The sequence below is a fragment of the Ornithorhynchus anatinus genome, chromosome 4 (assembly GCF_004115215.2).
Source record: "Ornithorhynchus anatinus isolate Pmale09 chromosome 4, mOrnAna1.pri.v4, whole genome shotgun sequence".
Lineage (NCBI taxonomy): Eukaryota > Metazoa > Chordata > Mammalia > Monotremata > Ornithorhynchidae > Ornithorhynchus > Ornithorhynchus anatinus.
The window spans coordinates 8,713,467-8,737,499 of NC_041731.1; the positions used below are offsets into that span (position 1 = coordinate 8,713,467).

The 24,033-nt window shown below is 44.4% G+C and overlaps 1 protein-coding gene across 2 annotated transcripts in view; it reads left to right on the plus strand.

The window, feature by feature from the left end:
- Nucleotides 1-24,033, plus strand: part of SUGCT (succinyl-CoA:glutarate-CoA transferase) — a 325,094-nt gene that overhangs the window by 54,880 nt on the left and 246,181 nt on the right. For both annotated transcript variants that reach the window (XM_029062275.2, XM_029062276.2), the window contains one exon: nucleotides 2,484-2,579. In XM_029062275.2, coding sequence (XP_028918108.1) covers nucleotides 2,484-2,579 — 96 coding nt within the window. The remainder of the gene's footprint in view (nucleotides 1-2,483; nucleotides 2,580-24,033) is intronic.

Sequence of the window (24,033 nt, forward strand, 5' to 3'; positions counted from 1 at the left end):
TGGGCACGTGACTGCTCATTTCATTTTATTGTACTCTCCCAAATGCTTAGTATATAAGAAGCGCTCAATAAATGCCACTGATCGATTGATTACTGATGCCGATGCTGAGCCGTAATCCACCAAGCGTTTGCTCGGGTATCACCGCTGTCTTTGCACTGCTCATTAGCCAGAATTCCTACACGGTTAGCCAGCCCTAGCAGTATTTTGGAGTACCCAGATCTCGTAGGTTATCGTTACAGGTTGCCAAAGCCTTTTTAAATCTGTGAATTGGATTTGCTGGGGTGGCTCTCTGGGATCGAAGGCCATTTAACTGTCACCATTTCAAGCTTTCTGGGTTGGGTTTCAGATCCTTCTCTCTGACAACCCGTTGGCCCCCTGAACACACATAAAGGACATTAAGCCCGATTCCGTAGTCTAAAATAATAGTTTGGATGCAAAACAATTATTATTAAACCAATATTTTTAGACCATATGGTAAATGCGATGTTCTGAGCTAATAATATAGTATCATTTGACAGCCTAATGAGTAACTTCGGGGAATAAAAGTAATCATATAATGCAATATTTAGAATGGGAATACACAGTGTATAGTTATTAAACCAACATTGACATCTGTGTTCTCATTGTAGGAGAACCTCTGGTCTCATCCGTAATCTCATACTATTGATTCTCTCTTCCTGTCCCTCTTCAAAACACGTCTTTCGAAGCGGTAGATTACTCACCGATTTGCAATGTACCCTTAAAACATTGGGGTGCTAAATTTAGAAGTGCCTGTTTTTACAGTGTTAACCTTTTTCTCGTTTGCCCCTCCGAACAACAGTGAACATGTCTCTCTTTGATTTTGGATGGCAATTGATTTTGAGTATTAGAGAACTGGAATGTGATTAACATTGGTGCATGAGAACTCTGAAATGTTCTGTCCTTTTGGCATAGAAAGGATGTAGGGAAAGGATTCTGCATCCCTTTCAGATGGCTGGGGAGAATCAGTGTGAATTTGTTGTAGAAGTGGAAAAATGAAGAAGGAGCAGGTACTCAGAGATTGGAGCCCAAGTATCTCATTTTTACCCGGAGATTTTAGTGAATATTGATTTTGGGTCTCACTGCAGTGCTCAGCAAAGGTAGCTGATAATGGTGCTGACTCCGCAAGGATGCCCCCCTGAAAGAGTTGAGCTGAAAGGTAGGTGGGCCTCAGTGGGAAGATGGCTGAAGCGATGCCCTCTGTCTTATAGAGAGGAAGCTGGGAGTCAAAAGGGCTTACTCTCTCTACTGGTTGTGTCTGTTACATTGTTATAACATAAACTCCCAAGCGCTTAGTACAGTGCTCTGCACTTAGTAAGTGCCCTGACAATATGATCGGCTGCATTGGAAAAAATGTCCACCGGAAAAGTGGTGCGCTCTAGTGGTCAGAGCACAGGCCTGGGAGTCGGAAGGACCTGGGTCTAATCCAGGCTCTCCCACTTGTCTGTTGGGTGGTCTTTTCTGGGCCTCAGTTCCCTCAGCTCTATATAGGGGATTAAGACTGTGAGCCCCACGTGGGATGATCTGATTACCTTCTATCTACCCCAGCGCTTAGAACAGTGATTGGCACATAGTAAGTGCTTCACAAATACCAACATTATTTATTATCATTATTATTAATAAATACCATCGGTTGATTGATTGGCTAGCAGTGGATTGGATCGAAAAGGACCGCATCGAGATGTAGAAGCAGGTGCTGTGGGTGGACCTCCTCCCCCCATGTGAACTTACACAACCACAAGCTTCAACCCACCATCTTTATCAAAATGAGGTGAAGAAGTGGGAAAAGGAGAGTCCTGCCCTGGAGGGAAGGAGAAGAGCACCGTCGGCTCTGGCGCGGAGGACTTGACCGGAGCTTTTCAGATGGTTGATTGAGGGACTCGGACTAGATCCCAGTTCCGCTAATCTGTCACCTGGCATTCTGTTAACTCAAACTGCGACTTCCGTTTTAATTCATCTCCAGAGCAGTTAGATGTGGCCCTGTACAAGTAGTTTACGGGCCACCCGCACATGTTGTTAATCATCTTCAAGCCAATGAAATGGGGATTTCCAACTAGGGATTTTTGTCACGTTATCCAGAGCAGCGGGAAGCCTCCGATTCCACCGCTTGTAAATATTTTTTTTGTGTGTCTTCCTCTCCCCTGTTAGAGAGCAGGCTCCTTGTAGGCAAGTAATGAGTCTTGTGCTTCTCCTGAGCATTTACACTGGGCACTGCACTCGGTGAGCCCTCAGTAAATACCGTGACTGTCACCCTGAGCTGCCGATTCCGATTTCCCTTTACTCCCCTTGAAGGTACAGTTTTAACGCATGTGGAATTCTAATGCACCGTATTTGCTGTGCTGCCTTTTCTCCCTAGTGAAATGAAGTGAAAGAAGATTAGAAGTGGTCAGCTGGGGGTGAAAGCAAATGAACAGGCAGAAGAGACCTGATTTCCCTGAGTGTCCGTCTTTCTCTCTCTCTGCCAGGTGGCATGTCTGACCCAGGTAGCAGCTAATTACCTCATTGCAAGGAAGGAAGCGAGGCGCTGGGGCACTGCTCATGGAAGTATTGTTCCTTACCAGGTAAGCATACACACACACACACAAGCAGGCTAGGTAAGAGAACCAGCATGGCCGAGTGGCAAGAGCCCGGGCTTGGGAGTCAGAGGTCCTGGGTTCTAATCCTTGGCTCCGCCACTTGTCTTCCGGTCACTTCACTTCTCTGGGCCACAGTTACTAAAATGGGAACTGAGACCGTGAGCCCCACGTGGGACAACTTGGATTACTTTGTATCTACCCTAGGGCTTGGAGCGGTGCTCGGCACATAGTCAGCGCTTAACAAATGCTATCGTTATTATTATTACCAGTGCTTAGAACAGTGCTTGGCACATAATAAGCGCTTAACAAATACCATAATAATAATGATAATATTATTATTATTTTTTGCTAGTCAGTCGATCGTATTTTCTAAGCACTTACCGTATGCAGAGCGCTGTGCTAAGCACTTGGGAAAGTACAATATAAGAGACACATTCCCTGCCCACTACGAGCTCTGTGATTTGGGATTGGGAGATAATTGCTTCGGCTTTGGAGCGCCAGAGTATTCCGTAACGAATCTTGTTCTGGGGAGAACCAAAGTTCTCTTGTTCACTTTAGATTTCACTCTGGACATTTTTCATCGGAAGAAAGATTAATGACAAGGCACTTACATAGATCTCATTATGGGCAGGGAACGTGTCTGCTAACTGGTGTATTGTACTCTCCCAAGCGCTTAGTACAGTGCTCTGCACACGATAAGTGCTCAGTAAATACCACTGGTTGATTGATCCAAAGTACTTGCTGAAAAAGAATGACTTCCAAGTCTGCATGCTGGCCTGATCTTTTTTCACCCGAGGGAGGCACTGACTATAATAATGATGACGATGATAATAATCATAGCATCTGTGAAGCATTAACTATGTGCCGAGGACTGTACAAAGTAGATTTAAGATAACACAGTTGAACACAGTGCCTGCCCCAAATGAGTCCGACACCAGTGTATAAGGGAAGAACAGGTGTTTATTCCTCCTTTTTTCAGATGAGGAAGCTGATGCACAGAGAAGTTAAGAGACTTGCCCAAGGTCACAGAGGAAGCAGGTTGTGGAGCCGGAATTAGGATCCAGGTTCTCTGACTCCCCGGCCTGTGTTCTTTCCAACCAGACCACACTGCTGTATCCGTAAGGGTCGGGCTATTTGGATTTAAACGGGAGATGTACAATTTGTAGGCTAATGATCAGATTTCTTTATTTTTAACTGGAGTAAAAGTTAGTTTTACGTTTCAAAACCTTCATGGATTTTAGCTTTTGGTAGGATTCCCTTCTGCTTGCCAATTGCTTTTACAGGATTATTCGGTGATGCTAAAGCGGCTAAACAACCGTTCAACATGACAGCTACCTGTTGACATCCAGACCAGGGTTAAGGCGGCGATGCTTAGGGAGGTGGACCCCAGCACTAAGTCACTGTGGTGGAGCGGGATGGGAATCCAGGTCCTCTGACTCCCGGGCCTGTTGTCTTTCCACTAGGCCACACAGCTTCACAACTATAGGGAGGACAGACACCCCAGCAGCCTTGGAGACCAGCAACTCGATATAGGGTTTGCTGCCCTGTTGTGGCCTCAGTCTACCTTCCAGTCTGCATTAAGCCATGATGGACTTTTGGCATTTGATTGCAAGCAAATGCCCCTGTTGGAATTTACTTGGGTATTTGCAAGAGAAGGTTCGCTAGCGTCTTGTTTGTTTAGTGGTATTTGTTTAGCCCTTACTGTGCCAGACACTGCACTAAGCGCTGGGGTAGATACAATCTAATCGGGTTGGATAAGTCCGTGTCTCCCATGGGGCTCACAGTCTTAATCTCCATTTTATAGATGAGGTAACTGAGACACAGACAAGTTAAGAGACTTGTCCAAGGTCACACAGCAGACAAGTGGAGGAGCCGGGACAAGAACCCAGCTCCTTCAGACTCCCAGACCTGTACTCTGTCCACGGGGCCACACCGCTTAGGAGGGTTTCTCAAATGAGAATTGTTGAGGGAGGCATTTGTTCATAAATGAATAGAAATTGAATGAATTAGCAAGTCAAGATGGGCCCATGATAACCTGTGACCTTTGGTCCACTTCCAATTTTAAAAATAGATTTGGAGAACATTTTTATGGGGGAATGCCAAGCTAATTTTAACTCTAATTTCAATAATAGAAATACTCTTGAATTTGGGTTTTCTGATTTTTGAACTTGAGGAATTACTGTCAAACTAGGGTCTTCTGCCTACCAACTGAACCTTTTCCCTGCTCCTCTCCATACTTTTCTTAGTCTTGTTAAGAGCCAAGAATGTATACCAGTTGTAAGGATTTTTGTGGGGTGAATAAAATGCTCCTCGAGGGCGAGGATAATTTTAACTTGCCGAGAAAAAACAGTTACTCTTCATTATTCAGAGTTGGATGATCCCGGAGTCAGAGGTCATGGGTTTGACTCCTGGCTCTGCCACTTGTCAGCTGACTGTGGGCAAGTCACTTAACTTCTCTGTGCCTCAGTTACCTCATCTGTAAAATGGGGATTAACTGTGAGCCTCACGTGGGACAACCTGATGACCCTGTATCTACCCCAGCGCTTAGAAGAGTGCTCTGCACAGAGTAAGTGCTCAACAAATACCAACATTATTTTTATTATTAGTATCCACTGTCCTTTGCTTTTCTTTCTATCTCTTCGTTCAGCTGTCCTTTGCTTCTCTTTCTGTCTCTGGCCATTTCTCTTCACGTTAGCCCACCTCCAGAAGGTGGATAGGGAAGAGGAAAAATCTGAAAGTCGAGCCAGTCGAGTTTTATACCTGCTTGCTGCAGTGGTTAGGTAGCTCCATGGGAGAGGAGAGTGACAGTAATGGGTTTCTGGAGCAGAAGAAGGATGCTTAATAAGTCCTCTTTGACAGTGGGCATATTTATGGTGAAATTTGAATATGGTGGTTTTTCTCTATAACAGTTCCATCAGTGCTGCCCTTGTTTTGCCTTTGCAGGCTGGGTCTCCTCAAGGCTAAGCTCTATAGAATATCAGGCCCGTTACCCAGAGCCCATACACATCCATCTTCCTGTAGAACATTTTCCTTCAGAGCAGCTACCTTCAGCTGAAATGACCCGCTATGGCAAGGAGTTTTCTTTTCAGGGTTTTCTTCTCCAACTCTTGTGTATCAGAGACAAATAGGAAATGAAAATCGTCCAACGAGGCAGTGAAATGGGGTTCTCTCTCTAGCTTCAGAGTCAGCACATGACAATTCAAGAGAAACAGAACAGGAAGCTTTGCTGTTTGATTTCTGGTAGGGACATTATATGGAATATTTAATTTGGCATGGTTAGGACTTCAGTCAGGCAATAAATTCCGAGTTTGAAGAGACCCAGCATTTTGCTATCGTTCTTTAGAAAATGTCAAAATGCTGTTAAATCATGGCTGATTAGCTAACCTTGGAAATCTTTTTCTTCAACAGATGTTGAGGATTTAAAAAAAAGGCAAAATGTAAACAATTTACAACATCTGCATCTCTTTGCGTGACAGTTTCTGACCACAGTCTCACCAGAGCACTGACCAAAATGGTCAGAAATCAGTTAGGGCCCAATGTGTATGCAATTAACACACGTACTTGGTGACCGGGTATGGTCAGTCAGTCTTCGAAAATATTCATTGCATCCGAATAATAAAATGATAGATCTCAATAATCCTCAGGGGATTATCTGGTCCAGTCCCCTGCCTCCAGGCAGGTGAATGCTATTCATCCAGGACAGATGGTTATCTTTTCTGTCTTTAAAGATCTCCAAAGATGGAGACTTTCCAACATCTTTCTTTTTAAAAAAATGTCTCCCAGGGTTACATCACTTAAACTGTTAAGGTGTTCTTTTTAACGTTCAGTCAGAATCGCTCCCGTTTGAAGCTAAGTCTTTGCCTCTTATGTAGACATGGGGAACAAGAGATCATTACCTTCCCCCCGAAACTGACCACATTGTATACGTATTTACTTGCATGGTTACCTCCACCATGTAATTTCCCCACCCTGATTTTTGAGGAGGAAGTGAAAGATTATTTTTTCTACCTCATAATTGGAAGCAAGTGCCAGGGTGAGAGGAGGTACAGAAGGGTGAGACAGTGACAACACAGCCGGTGCCTATTTTATGTAGCCCTCGAAGAAGCAAAAGATGCAGTCTAAATTACCCTCATGCTTTTCTCTTTCTTCTCCCTTCCTGTCCTCCTTTTCCTCCTCCCTGATCCCTTAGTGTTACACTTCATTTTTATAGGACCTCCGTAATAGTCTCACCCCGTTTAAATGTTGCAAAAAATAATAAAAAATTGGGACAGTTATCAGTCAATCAGTCAGTGGTACTGAGCGCTTCCGGTATGTGGAGCACCGTACCGAGAGCTTGGGAGAGTACGATATAACAGAGCTGGTAGGTATGTTCCCTGCCCAGAATGAACTTACAGTCTTAGAGGGATAATGAGAATAAATATGGTGTACTCCAAGATGGTTATCGAGGCACCCCTTAGACTTTTCTCCAGGTGAAACAACTCCAATTCCTTTGCACTTTCCTCTTAGGACCAGTCAAAGAACTGTAGATGTTGGTCTTTGGGTTCCTTTTTCAATAAATGCAATTATGTGATGGTAAAACTTCACAGAACACAACTTCACAAATTGGCCAAAGCAGCAACATGTGCATCTATCCACCAAACCCCAGGTGACACTGTAGTCAAACCCTTGGTGTGCCCCATCTCTAAATTCCCTCTTTTCCAATCAATCAATCAATCAATCAATCGAATTAAATGCTTACTGTGTGCAGAGCACTGTGCTAAGCGCTTGAGAGAGCAGTATGACAGAGTTGGTAGACATGTTACCTGCTCACAACAAGCTCTTACAGTCTAGGGGGAGACAGACATTAATATTAAACAAATTACAGATATGTACATAAGTGTTATGGGGCTAATGGTGGGGAGTTTTCATGGACCTCTCACCCAAGAATTTGCTCAAAACTCTCTTAAACCTATTGATATTTTCAGTTCAACTTCCCCTCGTTGAAAAATCTGTCCTTTGGTAAATTTTTTTTGAGTCCTCAAGCTTCCAAGGGTATTCTCTAGTTCTGGAATCATGGGATTTAGTGAAAAGCAGTTCCATGTTGGCCAGGTGAGAGGCTGTAAAGTGGATGTGTATGTGTGGGAGTGTCCGATTGGGGATTTGGGCTGTGAAATCCTTTCAGTTGTATTTTCTTCCCCCTTTCTGACTATGTGCTATCGTTTACTGACCATTTTTGGATGCTACCATTCAATGGGCCAACGACATGTGGGACAAGCTGACAGTAACACCGAGATCTTCTTCCTGATGCAAGACTGATAGCTCAGCCCGCCTCTCCGTGGAGTTGGACGAGTTTTCCTTAGATGCCATGACACGTGTTCACACTGAAGATCATCTGCCACTTTCCTACCCATTCTCTCCACATTATGAGGTCTTCTTACAGTCTATCCCCATCAACCCAGCATTTCACCATCTGGAAGAGCTTAGTGTCATCCTGCAAACTTGAAGATTTCACTGCACATTCCCTCTTTTAGATCATTTATGAAAATGTTAACTGAAACCATTCCTAGCAGCAATACCTGGGGGACCCCACTATTTACACTTCTCCATCCTGAAAAGTGGCTGTTTGTCCCTACCCTTCGTTTACTAACTTTTAGTCAGTTTTCAACTCATGACATTTTCTCCAACCCCACCTTTCCCTGGGTTATTGTTTCCGTCTCTTGTTCGGAAACTCGTTGAAGGCTTTTTAAACCTCTAAATAGATTGTGTCTACTTGTTCCCTTCAATCCGCACATTTATTGACCCCTTCAGAGAACTCTTATGGATAAATAAACTATTTGCCTGCTGTGTGTCCTTGGGCAAGTCACTTCACTTCTCTGTGCCAGGCACTATACTCCACACCGGGATAGGTACAAGTTAATCAGATTGGACACAGTCCCTGTCCCAAATGGGGCTCGCAGCCTTAATCCCTATTTTCCAGATGAGGGAATGGAGGCACAGAGAAGTGAAGTGACTTCCCCAAGGTTATCCAGCAGATCAGTGGCAGAGCCGGGATTAGAACGCAGGTCCTTCTGGCTCCCAAGCCCTAGCTCTAATGTTGGTATTTGTTAAGCGCTTACTATGTGCAGAGCACTGTTCTAAGCACTGGGGTAGACACAGGGGAATCAGGTTGTCCCACGTAGGGCTCACAGTCTTCATCCCCATTTTACAGATGAGGTAACTGAGGCCCAGAGAAGTGAAGTGACTTGCCCAAGGTCACACAGCAGACAAGTGGCAGAGCTGGGATTCGAACTCATGACCTCTGACTCCAAAGCCCGTGCTCTTTCCACTGAGCCACGCTGCGTCTCTACTAGCCCATGCTCCTTCCTGCTCCACTTTCCTCCACTCCCCCATCCCTAAACACACACACACACACACACACACACACACATTTCCTGCTGCAGTAGCTCCCAAAATCGCAATTCCAGTCTCACAGGGGGAAGGAACTGTCAGTCAGCAGCCAGCTGTGGACTGGTATGGATGCTTTGGGAAAATCCAGGTGGTGACTTCGCTCAGGGCCTCAGTGCCTAAAACAGTCTTTGAGCGGGACTTGTAGAAACCCAGCACGGTGGCTTGTCGTGATAATGCCGGGCCGGGGGCCTGTTGGCTCCGACCAAGGCCACACTGACCCGTATCCCGGAAAGAGTGCAGCTTGGACGGGTGTACACATCCTGTCTTGGTCCGAGAGGGTGTCCAGGAGAAATCTTGCTGAAAGTCAGAGCATGTGTGTTTAGATTTTTCAGAATTCCTTAATGGATTCTTGTTCAGGTGCACATAACCCGGGGGACTAGGAGTTGAGTTCAGACATGGTACAGATTTTTGATGTAGAATTCAATATTTAGTGAATCAAATCACAACGATGAAATAAACCTGCAGGCCGTTAAGTGCTGAAACGAAGCAGGAATGGAGAATTGTAGGGATGGGGAAATGAACACATTTGATTGGAGAAACTTTTCTCTTTCTTTAAATTCCCTTTCTTGATCCCGATCTGGGAAGGCGGTAACTCGGGGCCGACACCGTCTACGCTGGGGGCTCTCTTCCCGGGAGGAGCTGTGGGGAATTTGCATGCGGTGCTTTGTGGTTTTGAGCTGGAGAAATGTTTGCAAGGAAGAGGGAGATTCGATCTGACCGTAGTTTATTCAGAAAACGGTATTCGGGTGCCTGATTTCTTAGGGTGAAGGATGTGTGAAACCGTTTTTCGTAGTGTGATGTGTGAGACCCGTCTTAGAATTAGAGGGCGAGTCCACTAGATGTCACTCTTGGAATCTAGTAAGGAAGCCACCAGCCCTACCCCGACTGGAAACTGAAAAGTTTTAGTGTGGAATCCAGATATTGAAGAAAGCCCCTGCCGATTAACTCCGCCTTTACTTCCAGACCCAGATTCGGAGCTTTTCGTCTTTTTTTTTTTTTTTTTAATAAAAATGGTAGCTGTTGAGAGCTTACTATGCACCAGGCACTGCACTAAGCGATAGGGTAGATACAAGCAAATCAAGTTGGTCACAGTCCCTGTCCCACACGGAGCTCGCAGTCTTAGTCCCCGTTTTACCGACGAGGTAACTGAGGCGCGGAGAAGTGAAGTGATTTGCCCGAGGTCACGCAGGAGACCAGTGGCAGAGCTGGGATTAGAACCCAGGTCCTTCAGAGTCCCAGGCCCGGGCTCTCTCCGCTAGGCCGTGCTGCTTCTCACAGCAGTAGCAGAGCCGGGGTTTGCCTACGTGGATTGTATTTTCGACCCTGGGCTGGATACCAGGGACTCCACCTGCCCTCTCCGCATTTCAAATGGGACCCAGAAGCTACCCTGGGGCCCAGGGGCCCAGAACAGCCTGCTTTCCTCCCTCCCCGGGCCTAGGCCTTGGGCTTGCCGAGTCCACCTCAGAGTCCAAAGGGTGCGGGAGTCCTGGTAAGACAAGCCATCCTCTGTGTTTTTTGCATAAATACTCAGTGTAAATCATTATCCGGGCTTGAATCGGATTCTTTTTTTCTTATATGAAGCTGTGCCGTATCGGGTTGGTTTCGATTGCAAAATCGCCCTCGTGCACGGTTTCAAAATGAGATTTTCGTTTTTAGTTTTAAGCAACACTCGGGTGGTTTTCCAGTGCAGTTTTGCACGAGAAACTGCCCTGGTTTGCCCCGGCTAACCTGCCGTTATATAACTCTACCACAGAGCCCACTGCAGATGCTCTGAGTTGTTTACCAGAGAGCGGCATACTGGGCCCAGCAGTGGAGTAACGCTGGATGAGAACGCGAGCCTGAGCTTCGCAGGAATGAGCGAGTTCACTGGGGAAGCCAAGCTGTATCCTGAAATTAGCATCAACCTGACGGCGATCGCTGAGGGAAGCAGAGTGCTTTCGGGTTTCCCGCAGCGTCTCGAGGGTGGTTTGGAAAAGTGGGTGGAGTTCCCGTCTACTTAGAAATCTCCCAAGCGCCATCTTTCCGGGGACTTTTGGCTCTTTCGATGAACGGAAGGAGCGGAACGGGTCTGTTTTTTTTTTAATGGTATTCACTAAGCGCTTGCTCTACGTCCGACGCTGTTCTGAACACTGGGGTTGATACAAGTTAATTAGGTTGGGCACAGTCCCTGTCCCCCATGGTGCTTACCATCTTAGTAGGAGGGAGAACAGGAGAACTGAGGCGAAGTAAAGTGACTTGCCCGAGGTCTCGAAGCAGGCAGTTGGCAGAGCCGGGATTAGAATCCAGATCCTCTGACTCCCAGTTGCTCTTTCCAGTAGGTCATGCTGCTTCTCAATATGATCCCAACGGGGAGGGATGCTCTGTCTGGAACTATCTGAGCCGTTAATGGAAGTGAGGGCTCACGCCCGTCCTGTGAACAAACAAACAGATGGAAACATGAGCAGAGGGGTTGAAAAGGTTGAGGGATATGATTGAGAGACTCCAGGCTTTTAGCGATGTCCGGGCAGCCTGGGAGAACTGGTGAAGTTTAGGAATAAGCCGAGTTGCTTATTTCTCTGGAACACTTTTACCATGTAATTGGACGTAGACCCAAAATATGCGTTGGAAATTTTCCCCGTTTCTTAGGCCATCTCGTAAAGTTTAAGGACTGAATTCCTACAACAAAGAAGTATTTTTTTTTTTTTTAGACCAAATGTTCGTCATAATCCAAAAGATTTAATTTGCTTATTTATCTGTTGAAGATTTCCCATGTCTGTAAACGGGGGACAGCCTGGTCATTTATTTTGAGGTATTTTAAAGAGACAATGCCTACGCTTGAACAGGCTATCTTTGCATTTTACTATGGTTTGGTGACGGGATGGGTGAGGCAGGAGTTTTCTGAGGATGTGGTTTGCTTTAAAATTTCGCAACTATACTCAGATTTTATTTCTCGTTCCCTGGCTCAGAATTTTCTTTTTGGGGCAACGGAGCCGCACTTCAGAGACTTCTAGCTTTTTCCATTATGTCCTAATCCTCTAGCTCTCCATTCTGCCACCACCTCAGAGTGAGTTTACAAGAGGACTTGAGGGAATGCTCACTGTGGGCAGGGAACGTGTCCTTTTATTATTGTATTGTAGTCTCCCAACCGCTCAGTCCAGTGATCCGCACAAGGTAAGCGCTCGATAAATATGATTGAATTAATGAACGAATGGGCTCACCGTAGTGAGATTTATTGCAGTTCCACATGGGATATCGTCTTCAACACCCAAACCATCTAATTAGCAACGGAGACTTCAAAGGAACATTTCTCCACCCTATTCACCCTCCCTTCTGCATCGCCTTTGCAGTTGAGCCTGTACCCCTTAAAACACTTGGGTATTCCCCCCACCTTCAGCACCACAGCGCTTGTGTGCGTATCCTGATACACTATTGCTTCCCCCCTCTTTAATTTATTTTAATGTCCCTCTCCCCCACTGTATTGTAACATACTCTCCCAAGTGCTTAATACAGGGCCGCTGTATACAGTAAGCGCTCAATAATTACCACAGATTGATGGATTGACCGATTGAGGGGCAACCACACAGCTTTACTGTTTTTCCTCAAGGAGCTTCGAGTTCTCTCAGAGGTGGGTGTAGATCTTTTCCGCCCATCGACTGAAGCAGCGTGGCGTTGTGGATAGAGCACGGGCCTGAGAGTCAGAAGATCGCGGGTTCCGATCCTGGCTCTGTCGCTTGTCAGCTTTGTGACCTTGGGCAAGTCACTTCACCTCTCAGTGCCTCAGTTGCCTCATCTGTAAAATGGAGGTTGAGAAGGCGAGCCCCACGTGGGCCAGGGATTGTGTCTAACCCGATTTGCTCGTATGCACCCCACAGCATAGGACCGTGCCTGGCACATAGTAAGCGCTAAACAAATACCATAATTAATTAATCAGTTAGGTTTCCTTCCAGGGTGTCCACAGGGTTAGAGCTGCCAACCTGTCCCAAAGGACAACTGGCATCCGCCCAAGTGGGTCCAGGGCCTGCCCCTCCATAGAGAGGGTAAGAAATTGTAAGCCCAAGTCTCCCTTGTACATTCTATACTTAACGATCCGCAGGAACTTTCCTTTCGAACCCTATCGATTTTGACTAGTTGCAGATTTCTGAACTTGATCTATAATTACAAGAGAAATAGCCAAGTGAGCTCTGCATATGATATATATAATACATATACATACATACATATTCACACATACTTATCTACTTACATGTATGTGCATTTATATGTGTTATTTTTCTATAAGTTACAGAATTGCTTTCCAGAGCTCAACAGAGGTTTGAACGGTCATGGTATGAGCTGTATCTTTTTGTGTTCTTTTTCAAGAAGAGAAATGAGTGAAAGCGCAGTTCCTTTTTGAAAGCAAACTGGAGGCGGGGAATGAAAAAATGATAATAGTGTTACTGTGTGGATCACGGAAGAAGAAGCTGAGATTTGTTCGGGGCTTATAATGGCACATTGAGGTGTTAGTCGTGTGAGGCTTGGGGCAGAATTTCGTGTACGCTGAAGCTGTCCGGTAGTTTCGCAGAGTTATTGCGTTGGCAACCCCTTTGCCTAGTCAGAACCCATGGAGGGCTGTGGACCCAGGCGGTTTCAAATGGCACTATAATTTAGAGGCTTTATCAGCCAGGCTTCTATTCTTTACGGCTTTTTTTTTTTTAAAGCTCAAACGCATTCCACTTCCCCCTCAAAATGGGCTGTTCCCGCTAGTTGGAAATCAGCATAATAAGCTAATAATAGTACACTGTTTTTATCCACCCCTTTCTTCCAAGAAGCTGTAAGCCCTTTACAAACATTATCTTATTAATCCTCACAACTCCCTCCTGAGTTAGGAAATAATTGTGATCAAGGTTGCACGTGCTGTTTTTAGCAAACCTCTGGAATAAATAGGGCTTAATCTTGTAAACCAAACATTTGCAAACAGTCTTTAAAGACCTGCTGACACCGAACGCGGGATTTGGGAAGGAACAATTTGGATTTGGTGGCAGCTTTTGACTTTCTCTTCCCCACCCCACCCCCCCGACCGTTCTTCACTATTGCTGAAAAGTGTTTGCTTCCGTTCCATTCGTCACCGGCATCGGAGTTGGGTGCAGGGCGGGTCCTACGCAACGTCAAGGGGCAAGACGTGATCACAGTCCACAGAGCGGTGGGATAGCAGTAGTCTCCTAGCACTGGAGCAGTTCTCATCTCAGCACAGCTTTGCTGAGTATGACTCGAGAAGGGGTCGGTAGAATGCCTAAATGGTGGATCTACGGTGAGCGGAGATTGGGCAACTGAAAATGAGAAGTACAGGGGAAAAGATTTAAGGCACAGTTAAACAAAACCGTCGATGACACGGCATCGCTTCTAGACTGTAAGCTCACTGTGAGCAGGGGAATGTGTTTATTGTTGTATGGTCCTCTCCCAAGTGCTTAGTTCAGTGTTATGCACCCAGTAAGCACCCGGTAAATTCGATTGACTGACAACAGAAAACTGGGTGGGAGACAAGTGACCATAACAGCACGCCCCAATCAAAAAAGAGCAGAAGTTCCAAGAGATGCGGGAGCCACAGAGGCAGAAGTGAAGAAGGTAACGGGCAGGTGTGGTAAACAATGTACGTGACAGCACAGTCTAGGGCAAAATTTTGTGTGTGTTCATTCCAAACTGGCTGTTGAGCCCGATGCATCTATATGGAAACTTTACTCTCTGTGGAGGTGTCTCTTCAATCCATCAATCGGTGGTTCTTATGGAGTTCCTGCTGAGTGGTAGGCACTGTACTGAGCCCTTGGGAGAGAACAACTGTAGCAAGACATACGTTCCCTGCCATCTGGAAGCTTATGATTTAATGGGGGAGACAGACAGTAATCACTTACAGGTAGCGAAAGCAGGAGGAAGGACAGTGGGAAAGCAGGAAGCAGCATAAACACATCTGGATGAAACGGCTCAACAAATAACGGAATGTACAGATCAATAAAAATAAAAAATGCCTAGGAGAAGCAGCGTGTTCCGGGGAAGCCGCACGGCCTAGTGGATAGAGCACCGTCCTGGGAGTCAGAAGGACCTGGGTTCTATTTCCGGCTCTGCCACTTGTTTGCTGGGTGACCCTGGGTACGTCAATTCACTTCTCTGGACCTCAGTTACCTCATCCGTAAAATGGGGATCGAGACTGTGAGCCCCATGCGGGACAGGGTCTGTATCCGATCCGATTTGCTTGAGTCCACACCGGCGCCGAGTACAGTGCCATGCACATAGAACGCGCTTGAGAAGTGCCATAATTGTTATTATGTGAGCGCTGAAGATAGGCATAAAATACACAAGTGCCGAGGGTCAGCGTTGGTCTGACGCGACTGGAGGCATTGTGGCATAATCCGAGAAGGCCTCTTGGAGGAATGGGATTTTAGATGGGCTTTGAAGTTAGGGAGAGCAGTGGTCCGTCAAATATTTAGGGGAGAGGGAGTTCCAGGCCGGGAGAACAGTGGGAGCAAGTGGCTGGAGGCAGAACAGTAGAGAGTTTGGAGGATTGAAGAGCGTGAGCTGGGAAGCAGTCGGTCAATCAATCAGTTGTATTTATTGAGTGCTTTCTGTGTGTAGAGCGCTCTAGGAAATCCTTGGGAGAGTACAATGTAATGATATTTGTGAACGTTACCTGCCCATAATGAGCTTAAAGTCTAGAGAGAGAGAGAGACAAACATTAATATAAGTGGCTGAATTCTGGATATAGATGTAAGTGCAGTGGGGCTGAGGGAGGGGAGAATCGAGGGTGCAAATCCAGTACAAGGGCATCGCAGAAGGGAGTGGGAGAAGAGGAAACGAGGGCTTAGTCGGGGAAGGCCTCTTAGTAAATATCAATAAAATGCCCCCCCAAAACTATAACTTTGAAATGTTCTTTCTTCTCGGCTTGGCGTGCCAATTTACCGAACGGCACTCCTTTTCTGATAGCGGTATACCCTGTTGGTCTGTCCCCCGCAATTGATTCCCAGTTTTTAGTAGATCCTTGCTGTTCTACTGGATTTTTCTGTTGCAAGGCTAGTCTCTGTTTTTGAGACTGCCTCTTAGTATCTTGGAGAAGCAGGTGGCCTGGTGGAAAGGGCGTGGGGCTGGGAGTCAGAGTACCCGGATTGTAATCTCAGCTCTGCCAACTGCTTGCTGTGTGACCTTGGACAAGTCACTTAATTTCTCTGGGTCTCAGTTTCCTCATCTGTGAAAATGGGGATTAAATCGTACTCCCTGGTATCTAGACTGATGACCTTCTAAATCATCCCAGCACTTAGTACAGTGCTTGACACATAGTGAGCACTTAACAAATACCATAATTATTATTATTTTTCTTCTTCTTCTCCTCTTCCCTCCTCACTCTCTTTAGAAGCATGGCCTAGTAGATAGAGCATGGGCCTGGGAGTCAGAAGGACCTGGGTTCTAATCCCAGCTCCTCCACTTGTCTGCTGTGTGACCTTGGGCAAGTCACTTCACTTCTCTGTGCCTCAGTTACCTCATCTGTAAAATGGGGATAAGAGTGTGAACTCCATGTGAGACAGGGTCCGTGTCCAACCTCATAATCGTATAGGCGATTGGACAACCCACAACTTTTCCTCCATTCATTCATTCATTCATTCAATAGTATTTATTGAGCGCTTACTATGTGCAGAGCACTGTACTAAGCGCTTGGAATGTACAAATCGGCAACAGGTAGAGACAGTCCCTGCCCTTTGATGGACTTACAGTCTAATCGGGGGAGACAGGCAGACAAGAACGATGGCAATAAATAGAGTCAAGGGGAAGAACATCTCATAAAAACAATGGCAAATAAATAGAATCAGGGTGATGTACATCTCATTAAACAAAATAAATAGGGTGATGAAGAGATATACAGTTGAGTGCCAACTAAATATGCAGTATTCTTTACTTTCAGTCACCTGTTGATGAAGCTAAGTGGATCCCAGGGTGACTCAGGAAATTCTGCTTTCCTGATTTTGGAATCCAGTTGATTATTTGTTTTTCCTTTATTTTGCTTCCTCTCTCCCAGCTGCTCAGCACATGCATGGAAACTGATTAGGCCAGGAAAGGGCAGATATGGAAAGCTTCGATAGACCCACAGGGGAATCCGTATTTACTTTCTGGAATGGAGCCATGAAGTAAAGTTAACGCAGAGAATGATTTCCTGTATCCTTAAAGTTCCTTAAGTAAACGGGGGAAAAAAAAGACAATAAATTCCTTTTATAGCTTTTCTTTCTCTCTCCTACTGCTTTATGAGCAGGCTTGGGAACTTGCCAAAATATTACACGTAGCTTAAGAAAATGACAAGGAAATCTCAGCCGTGCATCAGAGAGTTATTAAATCCAACATTTCGAGAAGATATTTTCAGTGATTAAGTCCTCATTTTAATATTGTTTTGCTCGGCATCTTAATTGTCAGAATCGAATCACAGATAACACTCAGAACTTTTAATATTTAAAATGAGTGTAAAAATCGAAATCCGTTCCATTTCCCGAGGTAAAGGAAGCAGAGAATCTTCAGATTTTTTTTCCTTCTAATTTGAAAATTATGTTCACAGGAAATCCTGCATAATTTCTTTAAATAAACAGGAAAAGTAATTATTTGCTTGGGGGTATGTGTGTGTGTGTGTGTGTGTGTGTGTTAAAAATAGTGCAGGTTGAGGAACTTGATGTGTTGAAAAAATAAAAATAGGTTGGCATAATGAAACACATGTTTCAAATAAGATGCAGACTCGTGTTTTTTTTTTTTGGTCGTGATCTAATTGGTTTGATATTTTTTTCGAGTATTGTTTTTGGGTATTTTTTTTCTGATGTTCTTCCTGTTTTCTTCCAAGTCTAGTAATGGAGCAAGAGAGGAAAAGATGACAGCTTCCCACTGAAACAGCCTTTATTAGTATCATCTGTCAGGTGTCTGCTTCTCTGGGTTAACTTACTATTAGTGATCTGGAATTTCACTGACTGGACAAAAGCATCGCGAAATGCACTGCAGGATCTCAGTCCTTACAACTTAAATGAACTCATGTTTGTAAAGCACATTGAAATCCTTAAATGGAAATGTCTGTTGAAGTCTTGAGGTTGTTCTATTAATCCTCTCTCTTTCATGTTGTTTCCCTACCTATGGTGACCATTTTTTCAGAAACTCTTGATAGTGTGGGGACAATACTTTTTCCATTTCCCTTATTGGTTTTATAAGACATAGTAATCATAATAATTGTGTGTTATTTGTTAAGTGCTTACTATGTGCCAGGCATTGTACTAAGCGCTGGGGTGGGGGGAATACAAGCAAATCAAATTGTACATACCCTCCGCCCCTCATCAGGCTGACAGTCTTAATCCCCATTTTACAGACGAGATAACTGAGGCTCAGAGAAGTGAAGTGACTAGCTCAAGGTCACTCAGTAGACGAGTGACTGAGCCGGGATTAGAACACATGACCCTCTGACTCCCAGACCCGGGTTCTATCCACTAGGCCATGCTGCTTCTCCTGAGACTTCTTAAATCGCTTTGTTTTTTCTGGGAGTTCATGTGAAATGCATATTCCTACATATCGTCGATTTGTTTTTGGTTTGGAAAGCATCATCGAAATGTTTGTTTTAAGACTAAAAGGTTCAGAATGGAGGCCTACTTTGGGGGAAAAAAACATGTTGGAGGAAAGAAATAACTGAAGTCATTCTGGCAAATAAACCCCGTTCAGTTATAAACCTTCAAAAGGGTCCTTCGTTAAACCGTATTGATGTAGGAATCACTGCTCAAGGAACAAAGCAAGTCGAGAGATAGGGGCCTTAGAGTTTAGGAAGTCCCCTCTTCAAATGGATAGCACTGTTGTGTGAACAATACGAAGGTAAGCCAACACTTAGAAACTGTAGCTCAAAACCCAAGAAGATACCACAGTTAGAGGCACACAGGAAAAAATAGATATTTAACACTCTGTCCAGAGTATAGAGTTCCTGCCCCCTCATATTTGCTTTGGGCCAGATCAAAGTTTTCAGTCCACACTCCTAACCTGTTCACTAGATCATTCGAACAATTAAGTCGCCACAAAAATATAGCTGAGGGGAAACTCGCAATTGCTAAGGTGGTCAGAAGATAGTTTAAAAATGAAAATCAAGCTATGGATTTTGGAAGGGAAAATACATTCGAAGTGTTGCTTTGTGAAGCTAGGGGCTGAGATTAAAATGCTTTTGACAAATTTAATTTGACTAGAATAGTCCCACGATATTTCATTTATGTCATAAACATAAATGTACTGGCTCCTTTTTACACTGTAGAGTTGAATACATTTTCATGCCTTGAATGGGAGGATACCTTTACCGAAGAGGGAATACCGTCTGAGGCGTAAGGATGATGAAGTTATTCAAATTAGCTAAGCGGTACATTTACGCCTGAGTAGCTGAATTCTGTTCTCACATAGTATAGAATTACCATAGGTATTGATGGAGGACTTGTAAAAATAATAATAATTATGGTATTGGTTAAGCGCTGCCTATGTGCCAGGCACTTTACTAAATAGAAGGTAATCGGGTTGGACGCAGTCCCTGTCCCACTTGGTGCTCACAGACGTAATCCCCGTTTTACAGATGAGGAAACTGAGGCACAGAGAAGTGAAGTGACCTACCCAAGGTGACATAACAGACATGTGGTGGAGCCGGGATTAGAACCCAGGTCCTCCAACTCCCAGACCCGGGCTCTTTCCACTAGGTCACGCTGCTTCTCCATTGTACCCATTGTAACACTGGGATAAACGGGTGGCTTTACCCCAGAATGATTCATGTTCTGTTGATATCAACTCAAAGTATTTGCCGAAGTTTTGACAAGGTGCCTCAGTTTTTAGTGAGGTGAGTCAGTGACAGCACTGATAGAAATCTGTGGGAAAACTGAACATTGAAACTATATGCAAATTGAAGCTCATTATTATAGAAAATTCACCACACCAATTTCATACGCGGAACAGTACCAGGGAGGAGAGAGAAAACACAACCAAAGCACAGTTTTGTTACTATAAATACTGCGGTTCCTTTGCACAGGGAAAACCGTGTGCTCTTTCGATCATTGTATCTCGAGGTAGAGCGGGAGAAAATACAGAAGAAGGCCTCCAAGATACTCAGGGGGATGAAAAAACAAAGATTTAGGTGGGGACACGATTGCACTCTACATGGTCATGAAGGGTGCAGATTATACTTCACAAAAGAGAAAGAAACAGATGATTTTGAACCACTTCTTAGAATCATCCAGGAACTATCAACTGACAGTCATATTTAATGAGCATTTACTCTGTGTAGAGCACCGTACTAAGCACTTGGGAGAGTACAGTATATTAACAGACACGTTTCCTCCCAATGACCAGTTTACAACCTGTGGAAGACCAAGTTTCCATCCCGCTCCACTTCGCGGCAACCTTCCCACACAATCAAGTCTCAACATTGGTAACACGGAGTGTACCTCTGCCTCGGATTTCTAGGAAGTACATGGGAAGTTCCTTGAGGGCCAAGATCACACGCACTTTATCGTACTCTCCCAAGGCTTCGTTCGAGCGCTCACTACATAGTACGAATGCAATAAGTGCCAGATAAAGATTGATTTAATGATGCAAAGATACTCCAGGAGGTCGATACCGAGTCAAGAAATCTGGTTGTTCTTTGGGAGACTCAAAGGCAACGTGGTATGGAATGGCAGTGGGCGGGTGGTCCGGAGGAGACCACGGAAGGCAGTTTTGCCTGGTGAGCAGCGCTCAGAAATGGAGAGACTGCCTTGGGGCAGAGGCTTTGGGGCCTATCGTGACACCAGAAGGGAGAAATGGAAGTCGTGCCGGGCACTGTATGAGATGCAGCAATATAGCTAACGGCAATCTTTACGTACACACGATTCAGATAGGATTGTCGGTCACGCGTTGGACTCATCAGCCACAGTCACACACACTGTCAGTAGTATCTTCCTCCATCCCGGCACATCGCCTGTATTAAAAAGAAAAACAAGGGCTGATGTGTACAGGGAGGGCTTCTATTCCACTATTCCTTTTTTTTTTCCTCTAATGGTATTTGATAAGCGCTTACTATGTGCCAGGCACTGTACTAAGCACTGGGGTAGATACAAGATAATCAGGTTGGACACAGACGGGACCCATATGGGGCTCACAGTCTTAATCCCCATTTTACAAATGAGGTTACTGAGGCCCAAAGAACTGAAGTGACTTGCCGAAGGTCACACAGCAGGTAAAACGCCAAATCTGACGGTGGAGGTTCTGACTGTCACACCCGGATTCTAGCCACTTCAATCTTTGCTGGCACTGGGCTTCTTCCATTTATGTATTCATTTATACCCCACTTCAGTACAGATATATCACGGATATTTCTTGTGTCACTGGACTATATCCCCTCTTAAAGGAATGCTTTCCTATTACTTTTCAGGCTGGCTCTTGAGGATGGCGAAATTTGGTAGAATAAGCTATACTTACTGTTCTCATCCTCTTTGTCGGTTACATTTTTCTAAAGAAAACTGAGACCGGAGGATTAGACCGCATTGTTTTTGCCTTTGCAACCCAAAAAGATCTGTAACTGCATTAAGGTTTTGGAAAATGACTCTAAACGTTTGAGATGCTGAGTAAGGTTTCTCTAATTCCATTCTCTCCTCTTGTGGGTTTTATTTCTGAAGAGCTGTTATGATAAGTCTTCTTTTAGAATAATGAGTTATTTTCTGCGTCAGATTTTGTGCAACAGCTGAGCAAAGACCAAGGTAACTTGTAACGTCGGTGATGGTTCAGCATTGGCAAAGAAACAGAATACTAGATCTTTTTATTCCATTTGAATTTGTCTTTTATGAAAATGCTCCAGTATGCTTTTGAAATAAGAAACATCCAGCGTCTTCAAATGGTCTTGCCCCTGAAGTTTGTATGTTTGTGGGTGTTTAAAGGTGAAGGTAATCAAGGGTGCCTGCAAATATGGAGAAGATATATTTTTCTTTAAAAAATCAAAAACCGAAACAGCACCCCAAATTCATCTCGGTTATCAGATTAAAAATGAAATTCAGTAACACAAAGCTTTCCTGGAAGCCATGAGTCTTAATGTGGGTTTGTTTTTTTTTTAAAGTAGTGAGTTTTGTTTTCCGGATCTCTTACTGTCACCTCCGTGGTTTTTCTTTTTCACTGTTGTAGTCCCATTTCATTAGTGCCTATGGCTCTTTTCTTGTTACTTTTGAAGAGATCACCTATATCTTCAATTTATTAATAGCTACATGGAGCATTTTTGGAAACAGAGAAGGGATTTGGGAAGAGTAAGCCTTCTCTTTTTATTAAAAAAAAAGCTCTCAAGCCTCTCAAATCTCCTCTTTGCTGATTGACCCTCATCAGAGTTGACCCACCCTCTTCAGTTTCCAAACATGATCATCATCAATGGTATTTACTGAGTGCTTTTCTCTCCAGGGCAAGGATGGTCAACTTTCTGAATCGTGTGTGGTTTTAGTGATGAGGACTACTGTTCGAATCCCGGCTCTGCCACTTGTCAGCTGTGTGACTTTGGGCAAGTCAGTTAACTTCTCTGTGCCTCAGTTACCTCATCTGTAAAATGGGGATTAACTGTGAGCCTCACGTGGGGCAACCTGATTACCCTGTATCTCCCCCAGTGCTTAGAACAGTGGTCTGCACATAGTAAGTGCTTAACAAATACTAACATTATTATTATTTTCTGGGGATTGAGGTGAGAACACCAGTCCTTTTCACTGGACACCTCTCCTTAGACTTTGTCCACTACCAGTAGATCAGAAGCAGTTGTAACCCAAGAAATAATTGTGTTCAAGGAGCATTTATTAATGTCTGTGTTACATATTAGATTTGAAAAGGAATTCATGTTCTCTTCTCTTGTGTTCAGTCTTACAAGTATTTTTCCATTTTCATTTTTTCCCCCCTTTTGGGCTGTGATGGATTATTAGCTACATTTTACAGGCATTCATTTTTCTTTGCTTTTAATTTCCATAATTTTGTTTCATATTGTTCAAAAATGCAATTCCGCTAGCTGCAGACCTGGCACAGAATGTAAGGATGTGGATAGGCAAAGCACCATTAAAGTCCTTCTGCCCCAAATTAAAGAGTCCCAGGCAAGTTTTGTTCTGTAATAAATAAAATAGGATTTGTCAGTTTTAATGAAATGAAGTAGTTTTTATCCAGAGCATATTACAGAAAGGGGCAATTTATTCTCCTCTCTGGATCAGAAACAATGATAACCGAATGAGTACCTTCAGTTTTGGAGAGCTAGAGAGGTTTCATGAATGAAGGAACAAGAATGGCATAATAGCTGGGACTGCTAGTCTTTGTCTGTGGTGGATTAATACAATCTACTATTTGGACTCTAAAATTTGCAACAGGATGCCTGAACATGCTGTGAGGTGGTTGCCTGCCACAACTAGCCGATCCTAACATTTAAGAAGGCACTTCCTAGCATTCCCAGATTTCCCTCTACCTCCCAAACGTGCCCTCCATTAATCCGTTATTGGCCACTTGATCATTAAGTTATCAGAATCCCTTCTGATCTTATTGCTATTCTCAGCCCACACAACTTCCTGTGGTAATGAATCCCAGATGCTTTACCACCCGCTGCCCAAAGAAGTGTTTCATTTTGTTTGTTTTGAAGCTTCCACCTTCCTGCTTTAGTGGGTGCTCATATTCCTATTTTTATGGGATTTGGTGAAGATCAATTCCGTTTTCATCCCGTCACCCCCTTTGTGATTGGAGAGAGGACTTGGGTCACATCCACTCTCAGCTTTTGTTCTTCCAGCCCAAAGACACCTAATCTTTTCAGTCTGCCCTCATGAGGAAACTTCTCCATTCACCTGATCACCTCGGTTGCCCTTCTCTGTGACTTCTCCAGCTCTGCTTTGACTTCTCCCTGGAGAAGAGAACCTCGGTCTTTTGCGGTTGTATCTGTGGCATTTTACTTCAGTGTTTTCCAAATCCCACCTGCAAAATTGGGCTCCAACTCTAAGATTGTGGATCCCTTTGAGACCTCACCTAAACTTTATCCTTTGGAATGTCACTCGATTCA